Below are 10083 nucleotides of genomic sequence, written 5' to 3'. Positions count from 1 at the left end.
ATTATTATTATCACATTAATAAAAAAGACCAAATAAAAAAAGTTATACTATCTACTAGACTAATAGATAATTAAGTTTCTTAAATATAATTTCCGAGGAGTATTGCGTTACTATATCTGTATGTAAAAAACTTACTTCATTGACGTTTTACATTTTATGGAGATTAGTCTTCAATTTGTAGTTGGGTGACACTTTCATCAGAAAAATAAAACAAAACGGTGTTATGAATAATTTCAAAAGTCAATGTAATTATTCATGTAACGAATGTAACATAGTAGTACAAGAATATTCTCATGGTCAGAGTGCAGGAATCTCTCCTTATTAAGTGGGGAAAAGTACAAATTTTTTTTGGGTAAGATTGTGAAATGAGAGTATATCTTTTGTAACAAAATATGTAACACTCCATAAATCTATTGTTTTTTATTCTAAGAAAATTTAAATTTAATATATATTTAATTCTTGTTTTACTTTTCTAATGATAAAAAACAAATTGTACAGGGATGGTAGAAACTTTGTGGTGTGGCTAAACGTTAGATACAGAGCAGGCCAATTATCCAAGGCACCTACCTACCTACTCCTCCATAGTTGCACACTAGAAGAATTTTGTGGCAAAGACAAAGGGTAAATATGTGAATTTGGGTACCATAGACCCTGTCTCTTCTATCATCTAACGCTCCTTTTTTCTCTCACCCTCCCTCTTTGTAAGAGACAAATCAAGGATAAAAAAAGCTGTCCCCACAGTTTTTCATGGTTAGATACTCACTGCCAAGTGCCAAAGTAACCTTGTTAGGGACAAACAAAAAGCACCCACAGATAGAGAGATATATGAAGAAATGGCCTACTTTGTGGTGGATAAGTAGCTGAGGTTGAAAAATAAGAGAAAAAGAAAAGGAAAAAAACATTGATAAGAAAGTGAAGAAAGAAAAGAGGGTTAGTTTAGTGAAAGAGAGATGGTGGGCTCAGGAGGAGATAGAAGAAAAGAAGCAGTTGAGATGATGGCCCTTCATGAAGCCCTCAGAACTACATGTCTTAACTCAGACTGGGCTTACTCTGTCTTCTGGACCATCCGTCCTCGCCCGTATGCCACCTCTTTCTATCTCTTATTCGATCACATCACTGTTTTAAATTGTGGTTGCGGTTGCAATTTAAAGCCATGTTTTACTCCCGAAACCACAATATATCGAATATATGGATGTTTTGCTATGATATTACCTCTTTGGCTTAATTCCCTCTTGTCCATTTTCTTGCAGAAGGGTCAGAGGTGGCAATGGCTGCAAGGTTGGTGATGATAATGGCAGCTTGTAAGTATATATGTATGCTTTACTCTCTATTTGCCTACCGAAAAGGGTGAAACCAAAAAAGAACTACGAGTATACTATGTTTCGCCATGTTATATTCGCACATCAAACATGGTTACAATTATCTCATTATGTGCACTGCTTCACAAAGTCTTATAATTATATGATATGATAAGATAAGAAGTGAATAACAACTTTGAGATTAAATAAGAAAATGAATAACAACTTTGAGACACTAACCTTAAGGTATATATGTGTGTATTTGGTGAAGGATGTTGATGTGGGAAGATGGGTTTTGCCGAGGAAGGGTTTCAGATTACCTGGAAGAAATGGATAGAGAGGATCCTGTCAGAAAGTCCTTCAGCAAAATGTCCATTCAGTTATATAATTATGGAGAAGGGTGGGTACTTTGTATGTTTTTTATTTTGTTTGTGCTTTAATATCCATTTCTCTTTCTCTCTATACTTCATGATATTTTCTATACCATGTTGAAGAGAGTACATACATTCCACAATTCCTCTCTGATTGGGCTGTGGTGTTTGGTTTTGGGAACACAGGTTGATGGGAAAGGTTGCATCTGATAAGTGTCATAAGTGGGTCTTCAAAGAGCCCACAGAATCTGAGACAAATATCTCCAACTATTGGCAAAGCTCCTTTGATGCTGTATGCATTTCAACCCTCTAATACACTATTCTATGATCCTTTGTTTTCTTCCTTTTCTCCTTAAATTTAAAATTTAGCCCTTTTCTATTAGGTATATATAGCTATTTGGTGAATGATTGACTCCCCCTCCTCTTTTTTATGCTATTTATTGCAGCTTCCACCTGAATGGACTGATCAGTTTGATTCCGGCATTCAGGTCAGAACAGAATGAATGTTAAAACTTGCTACTATTGGTCTTAGAAAGCTTCTCTTTTGCACTTTCAAGTTTCAACCATTTCTTTTACTTAGAATCTGTTCTTTCTTTGTTCCAATGGCCAGACAATCGCTGTAATTCAAGCTGGGCATGGCCTTCTTCAACTTGGTTCTTGCAAGATTGTGAGTAAACTTTTCTATTTGATATGTTTACCTTCAACACTTGTATACTATTCATATTTGTGCTGAGAATGAGACACACTTTTGAATTTCTCTCATACTAAGAAAAATATCAGATGTATAATATTTTTTTTCATTCTATTCTCAGATTCCTGAAGACCTTCACTTTGTGTTAAGAATGAGACACACTTTTGAATCTCTAGGCTACCAATCAGGACTCTACATCTCTCAACTCTTCTCTTCAACTAGGAACACTTTCTCTTCTACTGAACTTCCTTCAAAACCAATCTCCACCACTACTCCAATTAGGCCACCTCCTCCACTCTTCAACTGGGGTCAAAGGCCACTTAGCTCTGCTTCTATGCTATCCTCACCCAATTTTCAACAGGGGTTCCCACAGCCCCAGGCCAGAGATGATGAGACACACATGTCCCTCATGCCTCACACATCCGAAACCGCGCGAATGGAAGACATGATTGGAGAAGGAGAGCATGATCAGAATGACATAAAATGGCCAAATGGCTTGTCTTTCTTCAATGCACTCACCACAAGAACGGATGATAGTAAGATTTTGTTTAATCCTGAGAGCATGGGAAACAAACCAGGTGTTCAGAGTCACCATCACCCTCTTAATACAAATCCTACTTCAGATGACTCTAGCATGCAAATTGCTACTAGTTCCAATCTCAATGAGTTCTTGAGTTTGGATACTCATCATGAAGGTGCAAGGAAAATGGAAAAGTTTAAGAGGAACTTCCCTCTATCATCAGCATCTAATTCAATGGATCAACATCAACAAGCACCCTTGGAATATAGGAATTCAGAAGGGGGTATGTACCAGGATGTCATGGACACCATTTTAGAGTGATTGGAGAAAGAAAACTGAAAGATTAGAAGTTGTATTTAGGCAATGCTATTTGTGTTCCTTTTATGTGTTTCCTTTTTTTTCTCTACTTTGAATCTTTTTTCTGTCTTCAACTTAGTGAGACTTGATTAATTTAATGTGCTTTTTTTTAAGTTTGATTAGAGCTATAATTTTTGAGTTTGCTTGAACATAATAACATTTCATATTTTATACATTTAACTTTATCCTTTACTTTATTTATCTTCTCTGTCTACACTTATTTCAGAAGTTCATTACAAAAACAAAGATAGAAGTTCCCTATATACACACATTTTATATATTTTGGAATTCAACAAACATTTGTCACATTTTTCATTCTATCTTACACAAATTTCCATCCGCTAGCAATGCATAATAGCAAAATAAATGAGTTGTAGTTGTGTTATAACAAGAGTTAGTTATCCAGTGTATTTGTAGTCAATTATATGATCTCTACAGTCTACACACAAACACAGCTAGAATAAATGAGTTGTAGTTGTGTTATAGCAAGAGTTAGTTATCCAGTTAGTAATTACTTAACCAACTTGCTATGTAAGGCAAGTTATTTTGTAATTGATTTCAAATCAATGAGATCATTTTCTGCATTTAGACATACACTTCCCAAATCCTTTATTTTCTCAGACTTCTCATCTCTACCACACTCGCTCTATTAGTCGATTGTGCATTTTTCTTATCTATCATTGCTGCTTCAAGCGGTGCTTGAATGGAGAAGCAAGGTTTTCACACATGTGCTTCACCCTATCACAACACTGTCTTCCTTAGGTCCTTCTAGAATGTGGCCTTGTCCTTTAATGTTGCATTCATCAAGACGATCAATTCATGGGTATAATCATAAAGAAAATATTGTGTGATCTAAAAATATTTATTAAAACAATAGCTTAAATGTTATATTTGCAAAACCAAGTAATAATAGGGAGGGATCTACTCGGTGGCTGAAATGTTTAGAAGGGCAAGAATATAAGATTAATTGAATAACAAAAAATATAGATAATTGTTTAAAATTTTCAAAATAATATTTCAATTCTAAATAATAATAATTAACAATTAAAGATGTTAAAGACAAATATACATTAATTTAAAGTGCCGCTCTTCGTTAAAGACTTCGACTCATCGATGATTAAATTAAAATAAAATTTTCAACTATTTATTTTACAATATAAATTATCATGTTGTTTATAAGAAATTCATCTTCTATTTTATTATATAGTTTTATTTTAAATTGTTGTCTTCGTTGCTGAAAATGATCTTCCTCTAGTAGCTAAACCACAATAGTTGAGATTAGAGAATAACTTGATCAAACAAATAATATATATTTACTTTTCTCATATCGTCAATGTTCAAATTAATTCAAAGATGGTTGGGAGTTTTTATTTTTTTTCGAAAATGAATGGCTAACACATCAACAATAAAATGTTGAAATAAACATATCAAGTAATTCGCCTCTTACTCACATTGAAATTCATATGGTAGAATTTTTGCACAAAAAACACATATGTTATCAATATTAAATTTTTATAAAAATCTATAGAATCTTAAGACTTTTGTTATAAATTTAAATAATATTTATCCTATAATATATTTTATAAGCATAAAATCATTATGAAATTAAACAAAGTAATAATATTAAAAATAATATTAACATCTACATATACAAAAGAATTTTATTTATTATCTATAATTTTTAGAAGGATTATACAATTTGTAGTTTAATAAAAAGTATACAAAACATTTAAAAAAATTTGAAATAAAAAATTCCTGCTTTTTTAAACTTACTCTTTATCTTAACCATCAATTCTAGGGACATTCAATTAGTTTGAATTAATGAATAGATCTAAATTAATAGATATTCATAAAATCGATGGATAGAATGAAGAGTAAGTTTTTTACTCTTAAAATAAATTGATTCACTCGATAATAATTTCTTGTAAAATTACAAAACGATTATCAATACACACATACCAAGACACCTTTCTCTTAATTTATTTCAAAGGGTCAAATTCAAACTACTCTTTTGGTCAAATTCATTCCTTAGAGATCGAAAACCAAATCCATTATTTTGTATCCACAACCAAAATAAGCAATTCCAACTGATAGCCACATGCACAAATATATATTTCCCATGAAAGGCTGCCGCAACAAAAACAAAAAACAAAAAAAAAGTTGAAGAAGCTACTACATATTCACTTTTTTTGCAGCTTAATCTCTTTACTTTTGGCGTTGGATGGTTCCATGGCATGGCATTCTCTGCATGCCATCACAAACCACCTCAAAATTTTACGCCCAAATCTTAACCTCACCCCACGTACCTTCTCATTCTTCCTTTTCTTTTTCCCCTCTTCCTCCTTCTTATTCTTCTTCTTATTCTCCCGTTTCATGTCCCCACTTTTTCTCTTTGAAGCAACACGGTTCAACGATGGCACTGGAGTTAAATACTGCCACCTCTTTGAGCACCCATATGCCTGATTATGACCCAAAACCACTGATCTAGTAACTGTACACGTGCCTTTGCTATAAGATGAAGTTAGTGAAACCTTATTATGAAACAACCTTCTTTCAGAATTGTCACTAGAGCTTGTCCTTGCACTGCTGCTGCAGCTGCTCCTGCTGTTGGTGCTGTTGCTTCTCGACGACACCAGTGAATCCTTGCTGCTGATGCTGTTGGTTCGGCTCGTGGCGATGGTGGCGCCGATGGGGCGGTGGAACGTCATAGGGAATGAGTGAGGTTGGAGGCGACCGTTGAAGAAGAGGTGATCGGCTGGTGAGGTTCTGCATGGATCACTTGAGGGTGAGTTTGGGGTTAGGGATCCAAACTCGAAGTCTGAGTCTTGGTTTGGGGTGCTAGGAAAGGAAAATGAGTTGCCGGAGATGCTCTTTTTCCGGCGGTTGCTATCTTCTTCCATAGAAGGTTGTGAGAGAGTTTGTTGCATGCAATCAATTATGGAGAGTTATGTGTTGGAGCGTGTATATTTATAAGATGATTGAGAGTGATGATGAAGAAAAAAGGATCACATTCCCAAAAAAAATGTATCTTTATGTCCCATAAAGTAAATAAAAAATTTATTTCCTATTTGAATGATTCTTTTTAATTAAGTATTATTTTTTAATTAGATTGAAACACAAATAAGATATTAAAAGTGAGACAACTTGTTTCTATTTTGATTATATGTGAAGGTTGGTCAAGAGGGATATGATTTATTAATTGGGGCCTTTAGGGGTTTGAGTGGGACATGTGGAGTGAATCAAGCTCTTTGTTGGTTTCAAATTGAGAAGCTAATTAGGAGTGTGGTGTAAATTATTTGAAGTGTTGATGCCAACTCAAACTAAGTTTAAAAAATAGTATGGGATTGTAGTATTAATGATGTTGTTAACTAGCCTATGTAGATGTGTCACAAATAAGTGTAGTGTGTTTCATGTGATTTGGAACCATGAATGTTACTAGTACTTATTCCGTAGTGAGTATTAAGTTTGGAGGTTGTCATTTTTTAAAGGAAAAGAAAAAAAGAAGGAAGAGATGTATTCAAATATGCTATATAAAATGTGTGTCAAAGGGTGTCATACCATTTCCCGTTTAAATTATAATCTTGTTATATTCATAAAGTAGAGGCAAGATGTTGGTGGATTTCGAAAGTGAATATATGCTTAATCATGCTGTCTCTTGGCTGATATATATACTCTAAGAGTTATGTTATCTAAAATATAAACAGAACATGCACATGATATCTCACTCACATATTAATATGAGTAGTTTGATATGTATATTTCAATTTATACAACATCTTTTACCAAAAAAAAAAATCTTTATTTCTTACATTTTTTCGTTTTCATCACTACAATATCTTCAAAATTCATCTAAGAATTAAAGGACAACTAAAAGTTGTTAGTTATATATTGTCAAAATAATAGTTTTGTATTAGTATGCTGAATGTTCATTCTAAATTTATAAAAAAAACTTTTGTACTCCAAGTTTGTACAATAAACTAGGATAAGTCACTTTTTTTGGAAAAAAAATAGGAAAAATGCGAGACTCTCATTGTTGTACAAATTTGTTAGAAATAACTATTGTTGATTAATGTATGATATGTAAATATATAGTAAAGAATAGAGTGAATTACGCATCAATCTTTATCAACACATGCTTTTTTAGTTATTCTAAAGGACACAGACTCCTAAATATGCCCTTTCTTTTATAGATAAATAAAGCAGAAAAACAATAAAAATAAAAGCAGGAAGTAGAGGGGCAAAGCAGCACAAGCATACCACTAGTCTAATAGCATGTGCTTCAGTACAATCTTCTCCCAAGAAACCAAGGAATGGTGGGATCACTAGTGTAGCTTTCTTTTGCAGAATATAAGGAAGCAAAGCTAAAGGCTCCATTTGGTCTAAAAGGAGAAAAAAATGGATGAAATATTTGGTGTGTGTGATTTTAGTGATCAGTGACAAGTCTTAATTACATCCAAAAACAAACAAGGAGACATAGTATATCTTAGTAAACTCCTTGGTCTCTTATTTAGGTTTATATGGCGTAACCCATGGCCCATTTCAGCTCATTATGCCTTAGGGACCACTAGTCAGCACATTTAGCCTTCAATTTTTATTTTCTCTCCACAACCAAGCAAATTATTAGTCAATCTTGCTTAGAAAACACACTTGTATGTGACGCCATCACAATGTGGCTGGTCCATGGATTTGAAGCCAGTTGGAAGGTTTATTTACTACTCCATCTTATTCAACTGGTTTGACTAGTTTAAGGTTTCTTTAACACGTTGAATAATAATAGCTTATAACCATATTTTTACTAGTCTGCATCCTCTCAAGAGACGTAAGTGCATAGCTATGATTATGACATATGACAATGTTATTTTTTAATGGTCGAGATTTTAAAATGTAAATTAATAATATTTTAATTAAATCAATTCAGAAAAATGATAAAAATATCTTTTATTCTTTTCCTTTTCATTCATTAATTCCTAATCAGATCTCTTCTCATTGGTACCACCATTTTTTTTTGTTCTAAATTCTTTATCTCTCCCAGTAACCTACTTCTATGACGCCACCATAGTGTGCATTTGTCGCTGGAGTTTCTCTTCCTCTTCCATATAACACCTCCGCCTAATCCTCTCAAGCAAACATTTTCTAAACTTTTTTTGCTTAATTGTTTCACCTTGTCCGAGTTGTTGTATGAGTTGAAAAAATAGTGTCTTTGACTTTGAACCATGGATTATGTGTCTCTCGTTTTTTTATTAGGAGGAAAAATGTGGAAGGTTTCTTTTGCATTGTTGAGAATGAATAAAAAAGTGAGTTTTGCTTTTTTTGAGAGGTGAGTTTTTACCCTAAAAATTATAGAATGGCGCAAAGAAGATATGGTGGCACCATGAGAATAGATCTGGTTAGGAGAAAGGGGAGAGAATAAAGGTTATGTTTGTCATTTTTCTAAATTGATTTAATTAAAAATAATATTAATTTGCATTTTAAAATCTTGACCGTTAAATGACGTTGTCACATGTCATAATCATGGCTCTGCACTGGCCTCTCCGGTAATCTCCAGTAATCTTTTTACAGCATTTATGGAGAGGAGTCTCACTCCTATTTTTAAGTCTATTAAAAAAAATGATTTGCCACATATCTTGAGGTATTATTGGCCTCTCCATTATTGGAAAGGATCCAGACTCTATAAAAAAAAGTACTGAATATAAAAATTATTAGTTTGACCATTGAGATTTACCAAAATTGAACACCGTTACATTGAAAAATATTGAGTGTTATCTGACTTATCTCCTATGAATGTGAGGGTTCAATTCCTCAAGGTAGCACACTCTATAGTTACCTCTCCTACTGTGTGACTCTTATGTATGTTACTTCTGTTTGGTATTAATGCAGGTTGAAATAGTCAAGATGCCCTTATGCTATGTTTTTGATAGAGATGATAAAATGGGCATTGCCCGCATTGTTTTGTGGGCAGAGCATCCAAATTTTGTTCATTTGCCCGTTTTGTCCTGCTCGTCTTATCTACCAAGCCCGTAGACATTTCTATTGGGCAATGTGGGCAGCTCACAAACAATATTTAAGGAAAAATTAAGAAAATTTCAGATAAGTTATTATGTAATGTGATTTTTAATCCCTAAAAATTGTAATATAATATAATTTGATCAACTTTATATAAAACATCAAAGTTTTTGTTAATTTTTATCTTCAAATACTTTATTTTATTTATTGTATGATATTTTTTGATTATTCAACAATGTCCGCGGGCCGTCCGTAAGCCTTTAGCTCGTTTTAAAATGGTCAGACAATTAAGTTTTGTCTATTAAGCCAATACGGACATGCCCGATCCGCTTAAATTATTGCGGACATTTGCGGGCACGGGCTAAATGGGTTGAGCGGTCCGTTTTGCCATGTCTAGTTTTTGCATTGAAAAATGGTTGTATAAGTTCTGTAGAATACCTTCGAAATAATGTTAAAAATTATATGAATTTGATGCTTTGAAGTTTGAATTATGTAATTCTTAAACAAACTTCTTTTTATGTTTGTATTTTTCCTTGATCTGAAGGAAAGACAATTTGGTCTCTAGTCTCTTAGCTGTGTTTTATAGTCAGAGATCGTTAGCAACATCTTAACTTATTCTTGATAATTGAATAGAGTCTATTTCCACTAAAAAATAGCTAATATTCTTATATATTTTTTAATACGTGTCTTATTTAAGTTACCAATAATTGATGTTTAAGAAGAAAGGCGAAATTAGATTATCTCAAATATGTTATAAAATAACTTCATAAACTATTTCATAAAAATGCACTTAATTACAAAAAAGTAACTTAAATAACTTAAGTGGCTGAAAATGAAAGAAGG

At 33.0% G+C, this 10083-nt stretch overlaps 2 protein-coding genes across 2 annotated transcripts; one reads left to right on the top strand and one right to left on the bottom strand.

Annotated features, from left to right (window-relative positions):
* LOC109351923 (transcription factor LHW-like) lies at positions 537-3379 on the top strand. Its single transcript, XM_019593628.1, has 7 exons — positions 537-1078; positions 1251-1301; positions 1570-1698; positions 1856-1961; positions 2116-2157; positions 2280-2336; positions 2482-3379. The coding sequence occupies exons 1-7, from the start codon at positions 951-953 to the stop codon at positions 3199-3201; spliced, it is 1233 nt and encodes a 410-aa protein (XP_019449173.1). The 5' UTR covers positions 537-950; the 3' UTR covers positions 3202-3379.
* On the bottom strand, positions 5185-6214 carry LOC109352764. The gene has a single exon (XM_019594957.1). The coding sequence runs from the start codon at positions 6162-6164 to the stop codon at positions 5418-5420; it is 747 nt and encodes a 248-aa protein (XP_019450502.1). The 5' UTR covers positions 6165-6214; the 3' UTR covers positions 5185-5417.

This window comes from Lupinus angustifolius, chromosome LG07 (assembly GCF_001865875.1).
Source record: "Lupinus angustifolius cultivar Tanjil chromosome LG07, LupAngTanjil_v1.0, whole genome shotgun sequence".
Lineage (NCBI taxonomy): Eukaryota > Viridiplantae > Streptophyta > Magnoliopsida > Fabales > Fabaceae > Lupinus > Lupinus angustifolius.
Note: the sequence above shows the minus strand (reverse complement) of the source record. Positions and strands in the feature narration are given on the sequence as shown.